At 53.1% G+C, this 21,971-nt stretch overlaps 10 protein-coding genes across 10 annotated transcripts; 5 read left to right on the top strand and 5 right to left on the bottom strand.

The window, feature by feature from the left end:
- Positions 1 to 136: 136 nt before the first annotated feature.
- On the bottom strand, positions 137 to 931 carry CKM354_000759500 (uncharacterized protein; the record flags this gene model as incomplete). Its single annotated transcript, XM_044802949.1, has 2 exons — positions 137 to 511; positions 569 to 931. 2 exons carry the CDS (start codon positions 929 to 931, stop codon positions 137 to 139), a joined length of 738 nt encoding a protein of 245 aa, XP_044658884.1.
- Positions 932 to 2,080: 1,149 nt separating this feature from the next.
- CKM354_000759600 (uncharacterized protein) lies at positions 2,081 to 3,022 on the top strand (the record flags this gene model as incomplete). Its single annotated transcript, XM_044802950.1, has 2 exons — positions 2,081 to 2,410; positions 2,465 to 3,022. The coding sequence occupies 2 exons, from the start codon at positions 2,081 to 2,083 to the stop codon at positions 3,020 to 3,022; spliced, it is 888 nt and encodes a 295-aa protein (XP_044658885.1).
- A 477-nt stretch (positions 3,023 to 3,499) lies between these two features.
- Positions 3,500 to 4,293, top strand: CKM354_000759700 (uncharacterized protein; the record flags this gene model as incomplete). Its single annotated transcript, XM_044802951.1, has 2 exons — positions 3,500 to 3,605; positions 3,665 to 4,293. 2 exons carry the CDS (start codon positions 3,500 to 3,502, stop codon positions 4,291 to 4,293), a joined length of 735 nt encoding a protein of 244 aa, XP_044658886.1.
- A 395-nt stretch (positions 4,294 to 4,688) lies between these two features.
- CKM354_000759800 (uncharacterized protein) lies at positions 4,689 to 5,987 on the top strand (the record flags this gene model as incomplete). Its single annotated transcript, XM_044802952.1, has 1 exon — positions 4,689 to 5,987. One exon carries the CDS (start codon positions 4,689 to 4,691, stop codon positions 5,985 to 5,987), a length of 1,299 nt encoding a protein of 432 aa, XP_044658887.1.
- Positions 5,988 to 8,480: 2,493 nt separating this feature from the next.
- On the top strand, positions 8,481 to 9,832 carry CKM354_000759900 (uncharacterized protein; the record flags this gene model as incomplete). The annotated part of the gene is made up of 2 exons (XM_044802953.1): positions 8,481 to 9,531; positions 9,621 to 9,832. The coding sequence occupies 2 exons, from the start codon at positions 8,481 to 8,483 to the stop codon at positions 9,830 to 9,832; spliced, it is 1,263 nt and encodes a 420-aa protein (XP_044658888.1).
- Positions 9,833 to 10,822: 990 nt separating this feature from the next.
- Positions 10,823 to 12,325, bottom strand: CKM354_000760000 (uncharacterized protein; the record flags this gene model as incomplete). Its single annotated transcript, XM_044802954.1, has 1 exon — positions 10,823 to 12,325. The coding sequence occupies one exon, from the start codon at positions 12,323 to 12,325 to the stop codon at positions 10,823 to 10,825; it is 1,503 nt and encodes a 500-aa protein (XP_044658889.1).
- A 243-nt stretch (positions 12,326 to 12,568) lies between these two features.
- On the bottom strand, positions 12,569 to 14,876 carry CKM354_000760100 (uncharacterized protein; the record flags this gene model as incomplete). The annotated part of the gene is made up of 6 exons (XM_044802955.1): positions 12,569 to 12,961; positions 13,007 to 13,295; positions 13,359 to 13,430; positions 13,485 to 13,808; positions 13,940 to 14,653; positions 14,725 to 14,876. 6 exons carry the CDS (start codon positions 14,874 to 14,876, stop codon positions 12,569 to 12,571), a joined length of 1,944 nt encoding a protein of 647 aa, XP_044658890.1.
- Positions 14,877 to 15,425: 549 nt separating this feature from the next.
- CKM354_000760200 (uncharacterized protein) lies at positions 15,426 to 17,271 on the top strand (the record flags this gene model as incomplete). The annotated part of the gene is made up of 3 exons (XM_044802956.1): positions 15,426 to 15,511; positions 15,565 to 15,725; positions 15,782 to 17,271. The coding sequence occupies 3 exons, from the start codon at positions 15,426 to 15,428 to the stop codon at positions 17,269 to 17,271; spliced, it is 1,737 nt and encodes a 578-aa protein (XP_044658891.1).
- Positions 17,272 to 17,299: 28 nt separating this feature from the next.
- On the bottom strand, positions 17,300 to 18,580 carry CKM354_000760300 (uncharacterized protein; the record flags this gene model as incomplete). Its single annotated transcript, XM_044802957.1, has 2 exons — positions 17,300 to 18,374; positions 18,426 to 18,580. The coding sequence occupies 2 exons, from the start codon at positions 18,578 to 18,580 to the stop codon at positions 17,300 to 17,302; spliced, it is 1,230 nt and encodes a 409-aa protein (XP_044658892.1).
- Positions 18,581 to 19,260: 680 nt separating this feature from the next.
- Positions 19,261 to 21,131, bottom strand: CKM354_000760400 (uncharacterized protein; the record flags this gene model as incomplete). Its single annotated transcript, XM_044802958.1, has 3 exons — positions 19,261 to 19,378; positions 19,433 to 20,519; positions 20,573 to 21,131. 3 exons carry the CDS (start codon positions 21,129 to 21,131, stop codon positions 19,261 to 19,263), a joined length of 1,764 nt encoding a protein of 587 aa, XP_044658893.1.
- Between the last annotated feature and the right edge of the window lie 840 nt (positions 21,132 to 21,971).

A 21,971-nucleotide genomic window follows, 5' to 3' on the forward strand; every position in this document is an offset into this window, starting at 1 on the left:
ATACAGATGCCACTGCCAGCCGTTCTGGCTGCGTGGCCAGATCTGTCATTGTTTTGTGACTAAGGTGATAGGCAACGAGCTTCGTGTGTGTGACAGCTCACTAGTCAAAGACTATGTGCCCCATGATTCACGCCGCTCAGCATCCAGCACCGTTCACCTTGATGACTTGTCCTGAGATCCAAATACTTTCTCGACTCCAAAGCAAACTTACGGCATCAGCCACTTCGTCCACCTTGCCAAGTCTGTTGAAAGGACTGAGTGCTGCTAGAGCTTGTGAGTTCTGCTCATCGTTAACCTCAATGAAGCCTTCCGTCTCAACTGGGCCGGGCCATACGGCACTGACGCGGATGCCGCGCTTCGCGAGTGCTTGTGCGAGTGACCGCACCATAATGTTGATCGCTGCTTTCGTGGAGATGTAGAGAAATAGCTGTGGGGGCAGCGCGCTAAAGTCGGTGAGGTCGGATGATATGAAGATTATCCGACTTCCGTTCGCCATAAAGGGAAGAGCCGCCTGTTAATCCATGATTAGTAGGTCTTCGTCATGCCGAGTCATCAGTGAAGATCAAACCTGAGCAAGGAATAGTGGACCTTTCACATTCAAACCAAATGCAGCGTCAAAGTCTGCTTCCATCACTGATTCGAATTCAGTTGGGAACGCAGCTGCAGCGTTCGCGACTAGCACGTCAATCTTTCCAAAGCGTGCAACAGCTGCTTCGACCAGTCGGGACACATTAGCAGGGATTGCCATGTCTGCCTGCACCGCGATTGCGCGATGGGGTCCAATTTCTGAAACAACATCTTCGGCTCCAGGTTTATCTGTTCTGTAGTTGACGACCACGGATGCGCCTTGTCTTCCTGCTTCCAGGGCTATGGCTTTGCCAATGCCTTTGGAGGCACCAGAGACCAAGACGACTGGATTTGCGAGTATCATGTTCGAAATTTTCGACTTGCTTGCGAGTAGCTCAAACGCCGAGGTGTAAAGCCTCATGCTTAAGTATTGGCTGGCCACGCCTGCTCAAGTCGCTGCGAGCGGGAATCTCAGGCGTCATGGGGACGGACATCTCGCTATGCCGAGAGGTTGAGTCGTAAGGTGCACATCGACACTATCCTTCGCTCTCGGTCGTTGCGAAGCGCGAGACCCAGCAGAATCACGAGAAGTGTTCGGTCACGCGCTTTCCCAGCGATTGTAGGCGCGAAGCTTGGATTCCATCTTCTTTCCCTTGAATCATGGCAGGACTTTACCCAGCCGGCTAGGGATCAGTCGCTGGTCAGCAAATTCATTCGACATGGTCTGTCAGTTACGAGAGGCGATTGGGAGGCCAGTAGCTTCGTCCCACTTGTACACAGGTGCTGATCGAGAGAATGCCCAAAAACACAAAAGTTCTGCATACCACCGGAAGTGTGTGCAGCGGGCTCGGCGACGAATTGCCTTTTCGGGTCCTGACTTGGCGAGAGCGAAACGAGCTACGTTCTTTCAAAGGGCGGCGGAGTGGTACGGACTGCCTGATCGACCTGTCCCTGGCTTCGTTCATGGGACGTTCTGGCTTTGGCAACACGCTGACACGAACAAATCACGACGACACGTGATGACCGGTCGGGACATGCTGGTTCGCAGAGTCCATTTGCCCTAGCTGCTGCGGCATGCTCTTCCAGATCTTCCTGACAAAGGCAATGCATGCCAGTGAGACCATGCATGTCAGGTCCGGAAGCCTGGATCAATACAGTCGTGCTTGTTGGCGACGAAGCCGAAAATAGCTTGGCGGTCAGATGCAGATGGCTCGAGATGGCCGGCAGGACATTCCATCGCGAATCTGATAGGTCACGGATACATAGTGATCCGGCGAGAGAGTGCTTGCGATGCTGGGTGAAGTCCAAAACAGTGTATGACGAGAGTTGATGAATTGCAGTGCACGCCCAATCCGCGAAGTCGCGTGTCAGCCATGCGGGCGAGGTCGATCTTTGTGCCGAGGCCCAAGGTAAGCATTGCATACAACAGATCAGAACACTTATCACGCTTCACTCTTTCATTCTTCTGGCACTCTGTCCAAGAAATTCTAGCTCAAGGGAACGAATCACCACAATGGCACACTCATCTGTCAGCGCCAATTTGGCCGTCTCCAACCTCTTCGATGTCAGCAATCATGTCGTGCTCGTCACTGGTGGCGCTACTGGATTGGGTGAGATGGGAGCCCAGGCTTTCATCCAGAACGGAGCGCATGTGATCATTGCGAGCAGAAAGAAGAGCGAACTCGAAAAGACTTCTGCAAGACTTAACAAGCTCGGCCCGGGAGAGTGCGATTACATTGTTGCAGATTTGAAGGATAAGGCGGGTGTTCAAGCACTCTGTGCCGAAGTCAAGAAGAAGACTGATAGACTGACTGTTCTGCTGAACAACTCTGGTGCCACATGGGTAAGTCAAGACTGCAGCCTTCGAAAGTGATGTGATGTTGAAGAACTTCACCAGGGCGCTCCATACGACGACTTCCCCGAATCCGGCTGGGACAAGCTCATGGCCCTCAACGTCAAATCCATCTTCTACACAACAGTTGGCCTCCACGACCTCTTGGTTAAAGGCGCCACGGCAGACAACCCTTCCCGCGTCATTAACATCGCCTCCATGGCAGGTATCACAACTGTCGATGTCACGACGGGCGAAGAAGGTGGTCTCGCAGCACCAGGCTCCGGAACTTTCTCCTACGGACCCTCCAAGGCTGCCTGCATTCATCTCTCAAAGATGCAAGCGAGCAAGCTCATGCCAGAACATGTCACAGTCAACTGCATCTGTCCAGGAGTTTTCCCATCGCGAATGACGGCTTTCGGAATGGAATCTGCGCTGGATACGCTGGTTTCTGGCCAGCCGAGCGGAAGAGTGGGAAAGCCAGATGATTTTGGTGGATTGGTATTGTTTTTGGCCAGTCGTGGTGCGGCGCACATGACTGGTAATGTGTTGGAGCTGGATGGAGGTGCTACGCAGAGCGGGTACAGGAGTCGAGGAAAGGGGAAGTCGAAGGAGAAGTTGTAGATTGAGAAAGGGCAGAGGTTAAAATGTCTCTCAACCGTGATGCCTCTCATCAGAATTTCATCGCCGCTGTAGCCAAGCTCTTCAGCAGTACTCATAGACTGTACTCAATGCCTAGCCATGATTGTTCCTGTACTGCTGCCGACGTTGTCGTTGTGTACAGTATTCGGAGGAAGAATGTGAAAGAAGGTTGCTGATGATCCCTGCCCGGAGAAGCTAGGAGCACTCCACCACCAAACCACCAAAAAGCACGGCGCAGTGTCGCCCTGTTTCCTCGCGATAACAAGCCGATATGACCGCATACGTCCCCACGAGGTGCAGGAGCTTTCGCTGCGACATGACAAGAGCATTTGCATCACCTCGTGAAGACTGCCATCTTGCATACGTGCCGGGCTGATCCTCGCAAGCATTCGAAGCTTCTGTTGCTGAAGCTCCACACACCACGCCCACGAGCAAGAGCTGCAGACGATACAGGACGGAATGGAGGAGCAAGTGGCACGACTGGTCGACAAAGTATGGGACAAGGTGCAGGATGTGCCCGCGAGCAAGAGATACATGGTGGCGGTGAGCGGGATACCAGGTTCTGGTCAGTCTTTCACAGTAGCACGACAGCCTGAATGCCGTGCAATACTCACGCATCCATAGGCAAGACCACACTGGCGGCCAAAGTCGCAGACGCTCTCAACGAACGCTATCGCTCCGAGACCGCCGCCCGCACGGCCAACTCCCTCCTCGCAACTTTCCTGCCCATGGATGGCTACCACCTCACCCGCGCTCAGCTTTCCGCCCTTCCCAATCCAGCCAATGCGCACGCTCGTCGAGGCGCAGCCTTCACATTCGACGCTCCGGCATTCCTCGCGCTCGTCAAGAAGCTTCGCGAACCCATCTGTCCCGAGACGGGCACGATTTACGCGCCGAGCTTCGATCACGCGGTGAAAGATCCGGTGCCGGATGATATTCCTATTCGAAAAGAGAGTCGAGTGCTCGTCATGGAGGGCAACTATCTGAGTTTGGGAGAAGGCGAGTGGAAGGAGGCGGCGGAGCTGATGGACGAGCTGTGGTTCGTGGAGGTGGATGAGAAGGTTGCGAGAAAGAGGTTGATGAAGAGACATGTGGAGGCAGGGATTGCGAGTAATGAAGAAGAGGCGGGGAGAAGAGCGGACGAGAACGATCTAGTCAATGGGAAGGAGATTATCGAGAACCGGTTGCCGGTGCATGAGATAATTGTGAGCCAGGAAGACGAGCGGTGGAGGCCGGAGGTGCAGGGTATGTAAAAGGTCCACATTGTCCGTTATAACAAGATGCGTATCCGTTCATGCAGCTGAATCGCCTCAAGAGTTTCCAAGCCCAGTATCAGAGTTGGATACCAGTCTCTCGCGCTGCCCTGCTTGGAGAAGGCGTGAAGCAGCCATGCACGTAGCATTGCCGAAGTTCAAAGTTCTGCGAGTTCTCTCGGTGTTCGCGTTGTCAGCGCATTGGCAAGTACTCCCACACACACTCACTTGACGAGATTCCTCGCACATTGTGGTATCTGGCTTTATTGAAACCGCGGTTCTGGACATATCTTGGCAATCAAACGCTAAACGCGTCTTCCGCACCGAAGCACCTCTGAACACGCGTTTGGCGCGTTCTTTGCGACACCAACCTCCCATGACACTCCGTGCACATCATGGCTGGTACTGCAAGCAAGCTGCAGGTCACTCCGACTACTACGAACTCACCTCTCCACGACCTTCCGATCGAGCTTCTGGAATTGATCCTGCCATATCTGGAGTCAGGGGACTTGTTCAACCTGAGACTTGCATCTACGGAGCTCGCAGCAAAGACGGTGCAATATATGGCAAAAACTTATTTCTCGTGGCTTCATGTCATCATGTTGGACGCGAGTGGCATGTCGAGACTGATCTGGGTTGCCAAACATCCAGTATACAAGTCCGCGGTCAAAAGGATCGAACTCAATGTTACCCTTTTAAAAGACCCAGAAGAACATGAACATTGCCCTTGGACTCGTGAATCAGACCGTACACGGGATAAAATCGCCAAATATCGCACGCTATACGCCAATCACATGGACGCCCGCAGCGATGCACAACATCGATTGAAGCTGGTCTTGAACCTTTTTCAACTTGCTGGCAACATTCCGGTGATCAGTGCAACCTTCGGACCGTATATGTCGCCCTTATCACCTGGATATCCCAATGCGTGGGGAGTCGAGAAACTGTTCAGGGATCATGGCGATCAAGTTCTTGTAAGAGGCGACGCTCTAGTGGATCAAAGTGCTTATGGCGCTCTATGCTGGGCGATATATGAGTCTACAGCCGAAATTGTTCACCTTCTATACGGAGATTGGGAACATCACCTCGATCCATGGATACTGGGTCATGCAATGCTACTTTATCCTCATCGAGCTCCTTTCACACATCTGCGCTCTTTGACACTGTTGTTACCTCTGCAACGGCGATATTCTGGGCTCCGAGGCGTAGAAATGAGGCAGAACTGTCAAATGATCGACTTCAATCGCACGGCCATTCTAACGCTTGTGTCGCAAGCCGAGCGACTGGACTACCTATCTCTCACCTGCGAGATAAGCTACGATAGCGATGGAGGTCGGCAGTGCGATGACACCTTCTTCCAAGCACTCGTCGCAGAGAAGCTCCCAACTTACGAAAAGCCACTCCGATACATCGCGGAAGTAGAACTCAACGGTCATGAGATTCCGAAGGAAATGCTCTTGAGCTTCATTCGGGAGCACAAAGCAACGCTGCAATCGTTGGAGCTTGAGAAAATAGTCGATGAAGACCGAGATGACCCGGATATCAAGCAGGATGTATTCGCCGCTGCCCAAGACATTGTCGGCTTCAAACTCAAGATGGACGACGTCTCCGAGGGCGAGGAGTACGCCCGTGACAAACCAGATCTGCCTGTTTGGGAAACGATCGAATCATGGAACCTTTCTTCGTATCTTTAGGATCATGCGGTAGAGTGTGGACAGCGAGAGTACTTGACGCCATTCGATCAACTTGTCATCAGCGTTCACTTGCCCCAGAATGTCATGCTCCCGATCATGGCTTACGGCGCGTGAAAAGCCCTGCCGCGAATGGTCCATCAGCGGGTGGCGCCATTCGACACAGCCAGCAAGCCGAGTTTGCTCCGATCATCATGTAACAATTCGACAGTGAGAAATACCGTGAGCCTGCCTGGCCGCCCAGGTCACTTGCGGAAGGTCTCACATGCTGCGTTCGGCTCCACCTCCTCTGCAGTCTGTCAGGCCATCGATCGTGAGGCATTGAGTGCGGTGGAGCGAGCGAGGCTGCCGTCGTTGACCTCTGCTACGAAGTCGTCGAAATGGCGGTTAATGATGAGCATGCGATGCGTTTCCATCAATCGTTGACGATCCTGACGGTTGACGAAAGTGGGTCACTATTCATGCACGTTACGTCTTACCGATGCTAGGGAGCAAAGCTCGCTCCATTGAGCGGCTGCTTAACCCTGCGGAGCTAGAGTATCGAATTCAACGGCGAAGCGATATATTGTGGGAATCGACTGGCCATTTCGACGGCAACGGTAGCTACCCTGGAGCTCCAATCGTACATCCACCTTCGAGACCAGCAGTATTTTTCGAAAGCGGCATTGGCCGGTTACAAGTCTCTGATGACCTCTCGTCACCTACGCCGATTTCCTTGCTCTTGTGATGTTGCTGCGATTCAGCGCAGCAGCCTAGGCTTTTGCATCACTCCCGTATGAGACCGCAGTCCGGAATCTGATACGCATTCGAAGGCATATTCGCAGTGAGCATTGGCTCGGAGTCGGCTCGCATGATGAAAAAGCTTGCTTTCTCTCATGTTCTTATTTCTGATAGCGATGTCTGTGTTATCAGCAGCAGAAGATGAGTATTGGCAGTGCTATAGCGGCTTTGTACGAAAGACTTGCGCTGTCACTCGCTTCAGGCAACGACGGCAGCATCACTTGAACTCCTGGACTCGAGCCTCTCGTGGGAACAAACCATGCAGCGGGAGGAGTGGTATGTTTTGCGATGGAAGCTGCGTCGGACACAAGTACAAAGGAGGCGTTAGCTTTCAGGATCGTACTGTAGCTTGCTCGTTGTGGAAAGTATGTTTCGCGAGTAAGAGGGTCAGAGCTAAGGAAGTATCACACAGTCGCTGATTGATCGATAAATCACACCACTGGGCCAGGCCCAGGGCTATATGGCCGGTGAAGACAATCCACCAACTACACACAAGCAAATGAAAGGGATGTTGCAGATGATGCTCGTCAGAACCAAGGGGTAGCAAGACGGTGGAAAGGCAACAGCTTACACGCCTACCTGCAAAAGCTGTTCAAGCAGACTGACACCTGCAGTCTTAGGATTAATATTAGAGTCGAATTTCCCGACGGGTGAGGCGGCGGAGAACGAGGAGAAAGTGTATTGTGGCTCACCTAGAGTGCTCAAGCGTGTGAAAACTGACATGCGACGAAATGAGGTGATGGTCGATCAACAGAAAGGTCAACGGCAGCGAGCCTGACTGCGGAGGAGAATCCGGGCGCAGGCCTGCTCAAGCGAGGCTTGGCATGCGAGGTGAAGTTGACATCCCCGCTCTTCTCTGGTCGAGCCAGTGTTAGCGCACTTCCTTACCTGTGGCAACACGAAGTATTTGCATTGCGACTCAACGGCATCCGCGCGCATCATCACAGAGATGGCCTCATGCTGCCCGCGTCTTGCGTTTTCCCGGCACAATCAATAAGACAGCATGGCTGCCACGCGGAGCACGCAGAGCACGCAGACAGGGCGAATGGCGATCGCGCCTTGCCCATCGAGTGATTCTTGCACGTGCAAGGCCACAGTGGAAAGCTCATAGCAGACGCAGAGTGATGAACGACTACAGGGATCATGCAGGCAACGACCAGACTTTCCAAGCTGTCTGCCGCGTTGTCGCAGCTCTGGAGCTCTTGTTCCTCCGGAAAGCACGAGATCCGAGCGTTGCGGACGTCAGCCATTCCGTGCTTGCAGGCCCAAATGAGGAAGCGCTAAGCCATATCTGAGGAATATTGTCAACACGCTTACCGCAAGTAGACTTCCAACAGCACATACCAATCTCCACTCTGAAAGGATGGACGCCAAACCAATGGCAGCACGACAAAGTAGTGACCGGGCCAGAGCGGCTGCTTGGCATCAATCTTGGGCCGCCGTCTTGTACTGGTACTAACCGCAACCGAACATGTATGCTTAACCTTATTCTCATCTGCACATGGCGGAACTTGCCAACGTGTTTGCAATGATTAAAATTGGTCGATGAGGAGGTCAACCTTCCATGATGATGGCGTCGATTCAGCCGCGGAGTAGCGCGTCCTGCGAGGGGGCACAGAGGTATAAAAGCTGGACGGCCCCGACTGAATCGATCTTATCAAGCACCATCTCATCAGGTTGAATACACTCTTTTCACACCAACCCCCAACCGACAAGATGCACGCCACCCTCGCCGCTTCGTTCGCAGCTCTTGCTGCCGCTGCTCCTCTCGTGCAGCGCCAGGCCGCTACACCACCAACTGGTATTGACGATGCCGTCATCCTCCAGTATGCGCTGTCTCTCGAGCACCTCGAGAACACCTTCTACCGCGAGGCTCTGACCAAGTTCACCGCTGCCGACTTCAAGGCCGCTGGCGTGCCATCCGCTGAGGCATTCTACAACAACCTCCAGCAAATCTCCAAGGACGAGGAGACCCACGTCAACTATCTGGAGACTGGTTTGAGGGCCGTTGGTGCCACTCCTGTTGCCGAGTGCTCTTACAACTTCGGCTACACCGATGCGCAGAGCTTCTTGGCTACTGCCAACATCCTCGAGGGTGTCGGTGTCAGCGCCTACCTCGGAGCTGCCAAATACATCAAATCTGCAGACTACCTGACCGCTGCTGGCGCTATCCTCACTGTCGAGAGCAGGCACTCTTCGTACCTCCGCAATGTGCAGAGCCCTCCACAATCTCCATTCCCAGCACCATTCGACATTCCTCTCGAGTTCAACGAGGTCTACTCTCTGGCCGCTCTCTTCATCACTGGCTGCCCAGACACCCCAGGCACCACTGGTCTTGGCCTTAAGGCTTTCCCAGCCATTACCGCCGCCCCAGCCGGCATCTCCAAGGTCGGTGATGTCCTCACCTTCACTGTCGCCGAGGAGGTCGCCGCCACCAACGCCTACTTCATCACCTTCCCAGGTGGTGCCATTCCAGCCGAGATCACCGGCTCTGGCGCCAACTACCAGGTCACCGTCCCAGCCGCTGCTCAGGCAGGCCAGGCCTACGTTGTCCTCACCAAGAACGGTGACAAGCCAACTGACGACAACATCGTCGCTGGCCCAGCTGTTCTCCAGATCGCCGACAATGCTGCTGAGTTCCAGGCCCAGAACCCAGGCTACGACTACAACCCAAAGGACTGCAAGGATGACAAGCCAGGCCAGTACCCACCAAAGGGTGACTACCCATCGCACCCTGAGGCACCAAAGGATTACCCAGCTCACCCAGGTAAGTTATCCCGATCGTCTCTAACCATTGCTGAGCGCCATGCTCGTTCGGAAGTTTGCATTTTGATCAATCACTAACGCCTCAAATAGAGCAGCCAAAGTCGCCAGAGGCACCAAAGGACTACCCAAAGAAGCCAGAGCAACCAAAGTACGAGCACCAGCCTGAGGCTCCTAAGTACGATGCCCACAAGCCAGAGCACAAGCCAGAGCACCAGGACAAGCCAGCCACCTACCCAGTCAAGAACGGCGACAAGCCTGAGGAGGACTGCCCTGAGGAGGACAAGCCAAAGACTCACTACTAGATATTTCACCTGATGAGATGTGCATGAACGTCGACTCGCGGAGTCACGATTCGAGGTGGATTGATGATATTTAGCGACTGCTCCCACCATCTCGTACTTATATTCTGATAATGTCTACAACTTTATGACACACACCCTTGTGACGGGACTTCAGTCTCGTCGTCTCGTCGTCTCCTTCAGGTCTCAGAGTCGTGTGTGCTAGTGATCTCAATACTGTGGTGGTCTAAAGCTCGCTGCTTGAGCGTTAGAGTTAAGCTTATCCTCTTGTTGGTACGGTGATAGCTGAGCTTCAAGCTTGCATACGTGGGGTCCACTCCAACGCCAACCCGATATCGGTCGCCACATCTCAGCCTTGACCTCCTACAACGATATACCAATACTATTCACACGATACCGCAACGAAAGAAATATAGCAACCACAATGTCCCATCTCCCTAATGAACTATGGCTCCATATCCTCCGCTTCTGCTCCCCAATCGACTCATGGCGAGCTCTCCGTCCTCTAAACCACCAACTCAAATCCTGCGTAGAACAACACTTTGAACGCGAGATTCTTCCTCAAATCGATATCTCTATGCCCGTAGCTCTCCCATCATATGACGCTCGTATCCAAACAAAAGGCAGAGCAACCTTTCAACCTGTATCTCCCCGCTCTGGACGAGATGCCGAAAGATTACATTTGGTTTTAACAAGCACGGATCCGGACTACTATCATGCGCATTTTCTGGCACGATGGAGCGGGATGCGGAATCCGGTTGATGGGGCTTTGAGTCCGAATGTGAAGTGGGATGTCGGGTTGGGGAAACGGGAGAGGAGGATGAGGCTTCGTGGTGCGAGAGCGGAAAACATGATGAAGGAAGATGAAGTTGGGTTGAGTTTTGAGTGGAAGGGGACGATGACGGGATTTTTTAAGTCATGAACTCGACGCGAAACTCATGCATTCTGTTGGTCTTTGATGCGTAATACGAACGGCTCTCAAGGCTCTCGCGCTCAAGAACTCATTGGCGATTCCGCTTCCGACAAGGCGTCTAGCACGGCATCCCGGAAGCACTTCATACCAGCGTGGAACGACTCTTTCGGTGCTGCAGCGAACGTCAATCGGAAACCGAGCTTTTCACTTTGAGTCGCGGGCTGCACAGCAAACCAGCTTCCTCTGCTCATCTGCAGACCTCGCGCCACTGCCAGAGCATGTATCGCAGCTTCGACATTGTTTGGCTCTCTCCTCGAATTCTCAGAAGCTTGAAACAAATCAACACCGACCCATACCATCATCCCCGATGTCGGTACATTCCAATCACAGCATGAAGGCAGCCAACGCTCACAAGCCTCGATTAGCGCATCGCGAGAGTTGCGATACCCCGAAGAGAGCTTTCGGAGCCACTCGATAAAGCCGAGATGTCCCCAAGTTTGGTCGAGCAGCTTGTACATCATGATCTGAGATGGTCCGCTCACAGCTGTTGTACAGAATTCTGTGTGGTAGATGAATTGGTTGATGAGCTGTTCACTGCCTGTGACCCACCCCGCTCGTAAACCTGCAGACAGAATTTTGGAAGTCGCATCCAATCGCAGAACTCGTCCAGAGTGATCCAGGCTGAGGTACGATTTGGGCAGTTGAGCCAGATAGTCTTCTGCAGTGGATGGCGGTGCGGAGGTGTGATCACCCAGGTTGAGAAAGAAGTAAGGATCATCTTCGACGATGATCAAGTCATGCCTCTCAGCGACGTCGTATATTGCTCGGCGTCTTTGCAGGCTCTGAGTCGCGCCAGTCGGATTCTGGCCACAGGGAATTATGTATAGCACAAAGGGCTTGCGGCCAAGTGTCTCATTCCAGTTCGATAGTCGATCGTCCAACACCTCAGGTGAAAGTCCCTCTTCGTCCATGTCGATGCCAAGGAGCTTGATGCCCATTGGCTTGACCATCTCGAGTGTGCCCGGATAGGTATACTCCTCCGTCAGCAGCCAGTCGCCTCGTTCGCACAGCATACGTAAAATAATATCGAGAGCGCTGGTGTTCCCACACGACAGTGACGTTGCCCAGTCTTCGTATTTTGGTTCATGAATCAGATCAACATGCTCAGTGATGAACCGCAGAAGTTGCGGCGAACCCGCAGAGTGCCCATAGTTGAGAGCATAGCCAAGATCCCAATCATCTTCGCCATCAAGACATGACATCGCATCGCTGTCGACACCTGAACCACTTCGAGCGTAGTCCTTTAGCGACATGGTCATGGAGCTCCATGGTATCGTGGACGCGACTGGGCGAGCGACTCCAAGATTGCAAATTGGGATGGCCGCTTTTGAGCTTGCAGACGCTTTGAGCGTAGAAGCTCCACGAAGGCGTGACTCACTACTGAGTCTATGGGTCCAGTCGTTAGATCGAGGCTTGTTCTTTTTTGATTGTGGCTTGTAGTCCTGGGAGAAAACCTTTGGAGCAATGCCGACGGGGAGCGTTTGACGGCTTTGTTCGAAGACGGCAAGCTTTTCTGACAACATGATCGAAGGTGGTCCTTGTATTCAAAAGCTCACACAGTATGAGTGGGTGCATCCTCGCAGCAAACTGAGGTCTGGTGCTTTGATATGCATTCTCGGAGTTTGCCTCGGAGTCGTCGGCGTGTTCCAAACAAGCATTCTCATCGTCGGCGTGCTGAGGCCCACTTTGAGCTACTCGCATGACAGAGCGCTGTCGGCTGATCATGTGAAATGCATGCTGTTCGACTGACCCGTTGCTCCTTCTTCTTATGTGATATCTTGGAACAAAGCAGGATGCTCAGCCAGATTCGCCCAGAAACCCGGCGGAAAATCAAAATTATCGATCTCGAATGTCGGCCACTGTTCAGCTAGGCTCACCTGTTCACCAGGAACTAGCGCGGTGCTTGTTTCATGCTGAGAGTTCAGTAGACCAAGACTGTGTCGATTAAGCACGCTCTTAATCGTAGCGGTTGCGTGCTGCAGCAACGCATAGTTGGGTTGATCAGGGCGAATGAGAACACCAGCTTCCATGTGCGCCACCAGGACATTCATATCCTGGATGGCTTGTGGGATCGAGGGATTATTTTGAGCAAAACTGTGAGCCCCACTCACCAGTGCGAGACAGATCGCTCCCGCAGCAGGCAGGCCGTATGAAGCAATCTGAATATGTTAGCCCACGTGCATTCATTCCGTCTTTCAACTCACCTTCCATATGAACCCTGTCCCAGAATTTGCGAGAGAGTCCTTGAGCATTGCAACCTCTGCTGCGATCTTCAGCATTGCGCCTGACACAACCACAAGTTCGTGACTGGGTACAGAAGTTCTTGTCATAGATGGTGTGTGGAGAAGGAATCGAACGTGCAGCAAATTGAGCGCAGCACTCGCAACAAAGTCGCGTTCAATGGCGGTGCCTTCGAAGTCTTTCAAGTGGTTTTCTAGACGGTAACGCTCTGGTAAGGCGGTCATCAGGGCATCGCATTCCGTCAATATCACGCTGTAAAAGTCAGCAACGTCCCGGGTCCCTCAGATACGTCCTTGGGCACTTAGGCGGGCTCACTTTGATGCTTGAGCACGAGACATGTGATCATCGTCTCTGAGCAGATCCAGAACGCGCTCCTTCAGAAGAGCACTAAATGCTGATTGTTAGCAAAGATCAACGACAGAAAAGACGCATGCGGCGTACCATGCCACAGTCCATCGGGTTTCGAGCGTGTAATCGAAGTGGCCTGTTTGAGGGGCTTGTACCGCGTGGAACAAACTTTCAACATCACTGTGAGACAATTTCAGCGCACTTTGCGCACTGTGCATCCTGTAAGGACGGTCTAGGAAGACGGAAATATTCTTGTCAGCCGAGTATGATCGCGCAACTATCTGACTCCGAAGACCAGCCAAGGTCTCACTTGTCAGAGATGCAAGATTGACTCTATCGTGATGTCCGAGGGCATAAATCGTGCTGATGACATCCCCCAAACGTCTCCAAGAGTGATAGCTTTGATCGCCATCGATCCTGTATATAGCAGTCAGCGTGGGTGTCAGGAAGACGGGACAGTGCACAATGGATTCACTTCATCCGCATTGCAGCTCACATCCTGATCGATGAGGAGAAACAAGCAGAAATGTGCAGCGAGTTGTGCTTACATGCTGTGCGCAATGAAGTTCTCATATTGCAGCAATAGTTGTAAATCATTCAGACAGTCCAATGATAGACAAATGTCTAGACATTGATCCGAGCAGCGCAGAGCAGTCTTTTGCAAGTGCCTCTGACCGTTGCGAGTGCTGTAGAGAGCCGGATAGTATGCAGTATCCTCTACAGCTCGGCTGAGCCCAACCAAGAAGAGCCCGAGAGTAGCCCAACCGGGGTCGCCACGACAGAAGGTATCGCAGAATGAATTAATACTCATCGTTCCGTCGGCGGTGAGACGTTCGCGAGAGCTTCGGAAGAGCAGGCTGGCGAGCTCTGCTCCAGTCTTATCTCGGAACAGATCGCAAACGGCTTCAGTACAAGGCGTGAGGAGTGGACCAGCGATGGGCAGCGTCACACCCCGATAGTTCCACTGGAAGATGAGCTGGGCGCATGCTTCGAAATCAAGCCGTTTGAGATCATCGAGAAATTTGGCATGCTGCGCTTTTTCTGAATCTTCGAGCTCCAACATCGCTTCTTGAAGCACCCCTTCTGGTAAAGTACTGCCGCCGCTGGCCTTGACGGTGTCGAAAATGGCAGCATGACTTGACCTGCCCTGGTAGCCCGGATTGGGATATACATGCGGAGTCGAAGTGGATGTCGACGGTGAGGCGCTCACAATCGTGACTGGAGGTGTTGTATTTACTGCGATCGTTGCAGACGCACTTGGCCTGGCATTTCCTGAGCAAATGTATCAAGGGCGCCTCATCGTGGCCGGCGGGAAATTCGATGAATTGCCTACCTGATCAGTCGCTTGCGCTTGAAAGGCCGATCACGATAGCCGCATTTGTCCGACTCGTCGTTCTTGCTGCATCGACCACAAACTGGCCGTGCGTGGTCGCAGGACACCTTGGACGCCCTGCACGGGTCACAAGCAGCAAGACGCGTAGGCATTGCGACCGCTTCTGCTTCTGGGTGGTATGCGGTGTTCACGCAGAAGAGGCTGACGGCGTGTCGGAGTAAAGAGAAAGAGAGATCGGACGGCGTGAAGTCGGAGCTTCATTGGTTGCCAAGACGAAGGTAAAGCCGTCCACAGCCGTCCGGCGGTAGCGGAGGGCATCGCCCGGACTCCACGCCTGCAACCACTAATCAATAATTCAACACCCCAATGCATTAGGAGGGAGATGTGCGGGGTCATCCATTCAAAAGTGGCGGTCTGGTGCCGACTGAGTAGGTGAGCACGACAGGCAACCCCTTCCAGCACTGAGGCAATTGAACACGTACAGTAGTCGGCAGATGCACGGGCAGACAGGGTGACTCAGCAATCAGCATTTTATTTCCACAATAATTGCTAAAAGGCCAAGTCCTCTGCAGCATCCCGCCTGGTGCTCATCTACGCCGATCACACTCCGACCTCTTTTGATGAGCTGAGCTTAGCTGCTGCTCATCATAAAGACATTGCCTTCCAGGGCTCTCAGGATTCTGCATTGACAATTGCCCGCCATGTCGACCAATAACATCAAGCTTGCCGAGTACATCTTTGCCCGGCTCAAGCAGCTGGGCATCGAGACGGTGCATGGGGTGCCTGGGTATGGATCTGGAAATGAGGAAACTCAAAGCTGTTGCTGACAGACTATCTCAGAGACTACAACTTGGAATTGCTGGACTACGTGGAGCCCTCAGGCCTACACTGGACCGGAAGCTGTAATGAGCTGAATGGTGGTTACGCCGCAGATGGCTATGCCAGAATCAAAGGCGTGGGAGCTCTCATCACAACATTTGGTGTTGGAGAGCTCAGTGCGAGTAAGCCAAGGCATATGCAGAGGCGTCGCGACAGCTCAGCTGATCTTCCATCATAGTCAATGCTATTGCCGGAGCCTATGCTGAGCTGGCACCTGTCGTGCACATCGTCGGAACACCGACAAGAGCACAGCACGAGTCTCGGAGTCTGATCCATCATACCTTGAACGATGGAGAGTATGGTCGCTTTGCTGATATGTACAAACATGTCACAGTCGCTCAAGCCAATCTTTCAGACCCGAGAACAGCTACGAGCTTATTCGACGCCACGCTAGCCCAATGTCTACTGCAACACCGCCCGGTCTACATTCAAATTCCCCTCGATATGGTGCATGCTGTTGTCAGTCGTGCACCTCTGGCAACTCCGATTGAGGCTCCGCTGGCCATCTTCTCCGGCAGTGAGGTTCCTGCTGTCGATCTCATCAAGGAGCGTATAAGCACAGCTGTGAAGCCTGTCATTCTTGTCGACGGTGAAAGCTTGGCTTATGGAATTCTGGAAGAACTTCACCAACTAATTGAGACAACCGGCTGGCCGACTTGGACCTCAAACTTCGGCAAAGGATGCGTAGATGAGACTCTACCGAACACAAGAGGTGTCTGGAAAGGCAACTGGTCGACGAAAGAGGACCAAGACTACGTAAGATCTGCCGACCTCGTACTCTGCTTCGGGCCCCATTTTAGCGGGACGAACTCATACTTTTACACTGGCATCCCTCCATCCAAGACCACAATCTACTTCAAGTCATCATCCGTGACAGTCGAGGACAAGATTTTCAGAGACTTGCCTGTGAAGCAATTTCTCTCTCTACTTTTGAAACAAGTCGATACCACAAATCTGCCTTCACGATCTACGAATCCAACTCCGCAAGAAGCTAAAGCACCTGCCAAGCTAGCGGACGACACGAAACTGGATCAGCACAACCTATATTCAGAGATGCAACCCTATCTACGTGCCGGCGATATCATTCTAGGCGAGACTGGTACAGCAGGTTATGGTGTGCGGGAATTGAGGCTCCCTAAAGCCGCTCGACTGTTCAAGCCCACGACCTGGCTTTCGATAGGATACATGCTGCCGGCGACTCAAGGAGCAGCTCTTGCACAACGTGAATTGGATCAAGCTGGCAAATGGCAGAGACACAACGACAAACTACCGCGCACGACTCTACTCATTGGAGATGGCAGCTTCCAGATGACAGCACAAGAGCTCAGTACGATAATCAAAGAAAAGCTCAATGTCACCATCATCCTACTCAACAACGATGGTTACACGATTGAGAGGTGCATTCATGGCAAAGACCAAGGATACAATGATGTAGCGCGATGGCGGTACCTGAATGCCCCAGCCTTCTTCGGCGTTGCTGCAGCAGAAGGAGGTGCGGAGGGAGAGTACGTCGCGCATACGACTGTTGCGAAGACAGTAGGAGAGTGGCGGAAAGCTCTCGATGATGCAGACAAGCGTACGACTGCAGGTCTGACGATGATTGAGGTGATACTGGATCGGGAAGACGCCATGTCGCCGTTGTCTGATTTGCTTGCGAAACAGCTGTAGACCGCGTTGGATAGATCATACACCGCATCTACACATACCAGCCTCGAGCAAGAGGCGATTCAACAGCTTGCTTTCCATCAGCGATCATGTATGAGATATTCCTTTTGCCTTGAATCTCGAGCCTCTGATGCCACAAGTCTGATGTGTCAGCAATGACCCAATTGAATCCCTGTTGCACAATCCAATTAAAGTCACTTCGATAATTGTGCCCGTCGCTGGAAGTGTTCCCAACTCGGCTGTCGAGGAGAACAGGAGCCCGATCGTCTTGAAATCCGTACGTAGACCCATTGACGCGCTCATCAGCTGGAAGAGAATAATTTGCCGTGTCGTAGAAACTTGTCGAAATGGGTTCGACCAAGTCGCCGATTGCGAAGAAGATTCCCGCGGTATTGAATGCGGCACCGGCTTGCTGGGACTGTACAAAAGCTAATTCTGCTTGCAGAGGGCCGTCGGCTGAGCGCAACTCAATTTCTGAGCTAATGCTGTAATTCGTCTTCTGAAAAGCTCTCAGTGACGCCATTGTGTCCCATTTCCACGTATCGGCTGGCTGGTAGACGGGCAGCAATGCAAGGGAGATATTGTTTGCAAAGGCATCTTGAACCCAGGCTTCTGATTCGAATTCCTCAGGTGTCTTCCACCAAGTGGCTTGAGTTTTGTAAATGCACCATTCGTTGGCGGGGACTCCGGCAGCATTAGTCATTGATTTGAGCGCGTAGTATGCAGGTGCCACGGCGGCGCGGTCTTTGAAGTCGAGTTGTAAGACTACATTGGCTCCTGTGTCGTGGATACTTTGTATCATTTGTGGGAGTGTAGTCACAGTCTCGATGTGTACTCGGCCACCTTCATCGCGAAGGTGCAGATTTTCCATGAAGCCGGTGTAATTGGATTTGCTGACTTCGGGATTGTAGCCTTGTCCAGTGAAGGGGTTGTAGGCTGCCTGGCCGGTGTATTCGCCGACGTCAGTCTCTCGACCAATGCCTTCATCGTGGATCATAACGACGTGACCGTCTGCGGACATCCAGAGGTCAGTTTCGATGCATTCAATGCCAGCTTGTGTTGCTCGAAAGTAGGCATCACGCGAGTTCTCCGTTGTGCCATTCCAGCTGGGAGGTCTGGTCAATTTCCTGCTCCTCTGAAAAGTGACATTGACTTACCGTTGGCCTCGATGCGCGCAGAGGATGACGAGATCATCGTGAGGCTGGCGGAAGGCGTCTATGATTTTGTGTACATCGTAAGGTTGACGTGCAGCAAACGATTTTTGCGCCAAACAGACGATAGATAAGGCGACCAAACGTGTGAATGAAGTCATGGTTGGGATTTTGTCGTCCTCAGAGTTGTGTTTGGGACGAACAGGCCATTTACCTGCTACAATATATAATCGACCCCCAGTGGACCAACATGAATCGTTTCCCCATCAGCGGTAGGTACAGTAACAAGCAATGATTCAGTCCACTCGCGCATGGAGCATTTAGGCTGTGTAACGTCAATACGAGCATGATGGTTTCCACGACCCGCCACGTGCTCGATTGACAGGTGAGGGGCCGCCAATGGCCAGTTGAGACGACTGGGCAGCGCTCGCAGGGTCGCCAGAACGTGCAGGGAATTGGCGTTCGAAGATGGAATGGCGGCCAAGTCTTTCAGATCGCCAACTGTGCCAGAGGACCGCAGACGACCGGCTGCGCGGTTCCAGCCCGCTTCTCAGTCATGATCTTGAATCTTGGTCCCGCAGCAGCGACGAGGACAGGAAACGGCAAAGTCGGCACCACTCTGACCGTATTGGCGCGATACAAGATACAGTAAGATGGAGATCGGTGAAGTGCAAACGAGGACGGAGAAGAGAGAGCAGAGGTGGCCGGTCTTGGCGTCGGTGGTCGGAGATTCGCTTGTGAGATGGATGACACGTCGAGCACGCGGCTTCTTCGCAAATACACTGACCGTCAGACATCAGCCCGCCATCGAAACAAGTACATTGCTGTTCAAGATGCCCCATCAAGAATTCGTACGAGCATTTCCACGACCCCATCCCAGCCTATCGAGCGTGCCGATTGCAACAGGCGTGCCATCAGGCGAACGCTCTCCATCAGGCGGCGCCGCTTGTGGTTTGCTTCTGGAAGACCATGTCAGCGCGGGTCTGTTCCACTGTTGGAGGAGGGGCACGTACATCTCGCTCGCCTCGCTGGAAGCTGGTGCATCCATCTCCTTCGCGGCCTCGTGCCCGGGCAGTTCATATATCTCATTCGACCCCAGCATTTGCGCCGAATCCCCTCCAAAGAGCTCCGGTCTCTCCGACACGAACACGTTGTCTTTCTCTTTATACGGTGACGGCATTTCATGTCGGTACTCGGCCATCAGCTCTGCTTCGAGCTTATTAGGGCGGGAGTGACCTGGCAGCTCTGCATCGCCTTCATATTCGCCAATTGGGTCCTTCTTGTCAGGCGGATACATGTCCACCGCAGCTTCGGTTCTAGCCCGAGCCTCAGCATCGGCAGTTTCGTCCCTCGCACGCTGCTCTCGGCGCTTCTTCCGTCGAAAGAACCAAATTCCGCCGCAGATCGCCGCTATTAGGAGGACAGCACCGACTGCAATGCCGGCTATTGCACCCACAGAGATGTTGCTCGAACTGCTCCCGTCCGTCACAGGCTCAATGGTGACGATGTCATCCGACACACCCGGTCGATGCAATGATTGACCAAGTGTGAAATTCTGGCGTTCCCAATCGACCACAAGATATGCTTCTTGCAAGAACGTGCGGCCGAGCACGAGTTGACTCTCATTGGCAGCTTTTCGGATCGGAAAGTATGTCGTGTCCTCAGTGGACCATGGCTGACCGATCTGCTGGTCAAATGCTGCATACGGTAGGACGATGTTTGTTGTCGTGTTCGGCGATCCCGCTGCTGCTAATGTGAAAGTAAAGTCCGGAGCTTGACTGAGAAGACTTTGGTGTGCAGTGGAATTCACAAAGTATAGTTCGGTGTTGTTGTCGTACTGCAGACCTAATGCAGCGGAGAGTGTGTCACAAATCGATCCTGGGAGCCAGATCTGCGCAACGGTCGAGTCTATTGACATGTTTAGGCCGCCAGGTTCGACAGGAGGTGAGATTGTCCCCTGCAACGTGTTTGAGATAACCAAATTCTTCAGTCGAGCTGTCAAGGACCTGGACCCGGCGAACGCCAGTGGGAAGTTGATATTGCTAGGCTCGAATGCGGCGCGATCGTACCCTCCCATTATGATAATTCCAGGCGCATTTCCTAGCACGAATTAGCTTGCTTGTCTGCAGCACGACCAAGCCCTCTAAACTCACGATAAGCCGCGCCAGCGCTGAATCCGTACGAGACGCTGGCGGATAGGTTCTGCTGCTTCGCGGAACTCAACACCGTTGCCGCGGTGTCAGGCAAATTCGAAAATCTCGCAGGTTGCGCACCAAGCCCAATGATTCCAAGCCAAAAGTTGTAGCTGGATATGCCGCCGACGATCTGGTTGCTCAGTGACGAGGCATTGAGAGCACCCAGCGAGACATTCTCCAGCCCATACAGCGCAGCGTCGCCTGAACCTGGGAAGAGAGAGTCATCTGCGCTCAGATCGTATATGCCGATCTGTTGCCAACTGCTGGATTCGTTGGTCTGAAAACCGCTGCTCTGCACTCCGTCCACGGCCTCTATGCCTCTCGAACTTGCGCAGTTCGGTATCGAAGAGTCGCATCCCTCTGGCACAGGTACCCAGATCTCGCCATCCGATGTTGCGGGCAGGACTTTGAACCTTTGCGCAGGTGTGCCAACGTCGACTTGGTAAACAGACCACTTGCCATCGTTCCCGCCCCAGCCTGATGACTGTATTATCAACGGCGATTCTGCACTCGACATCTTGTTGCAAAGCCCACCACGAATCAGGTGGGATTCTTAGATTACCTTGTCGACGGGGCTGAGCAACCAAGGTATCAAGGCGAGCTGAGTTGCTTCGTGGAGTCACGATGGCCTCGGGAGGCGTCAAGGTGCTCTACACGCATGGATGTTGTTCCACGCTTCGGAGCCGACCTGAAAAGTCAGGTCGGTCTGGCTCGCCTGATCACAACAGATACAGTTCATTCTTGGTCAACAAGCTGCCGCCACACGCTGTGCTGCGATCCAATGAGTCGAATGACCACCCCCATCTATGGTCCAAACTTTCGTGCGTACTCAGCACAATGGTCCGTGGTTCAGAAGTCGTCAAGCGCCACACCTTCACATCATTGGTTTCGCTAAGACACTACGCCGAAAACAGCTGCAAAAATCCTTGGCGCTCTGCTGACTGAGCGGAGTCCTGCATGGCTTTGAACCTTCCAGACCGCTGTCAGGGCTTTAATCTGGTGTGCCCGCCTGCATCGCTGGCGGAATCGACCATGTGCATCGTCGACGAAGGTTTCGCGTTCGCGTTCGCGTTTGTGCTCTTGCCCAATCGACATGACTGGTCTCAAACGAGCATGGCTGCACCAACGTCCCTTTGCCCCCCTGGCAAGCTGGAAACGCCGGGTCCAAGAGTCTGAGTCGAGTCTGGCGTTGCGATACCACAGCTCACAGCCCAGTGCTGCTGCTTTCGGGAATGGTATGTAGCTTTACTGGTAGGGAAAATCCCTCGCCAGGTCTTGGAACGAGTCTTGGAATGACACAAAAGGCAGAGCATCTGGCCCGCTACTGACTGCGACTCGCTCTGTACTTCTTTCTCCT

The sequence above is a fragment of the Cercospora kikuchii genome (assembly GCF_019650295.1).
Source record: "Cercospora kikuchii DNA, contig_00004, whole genome shotgun sequence".
NCBI classification, from domain to species: Eukaryota; Fungi; Ascomycota; class Dothideomycetes; order Mycosphaerellales; family Mycosphaerellaceae; genus Cercospora; species Cercospora kikuchii.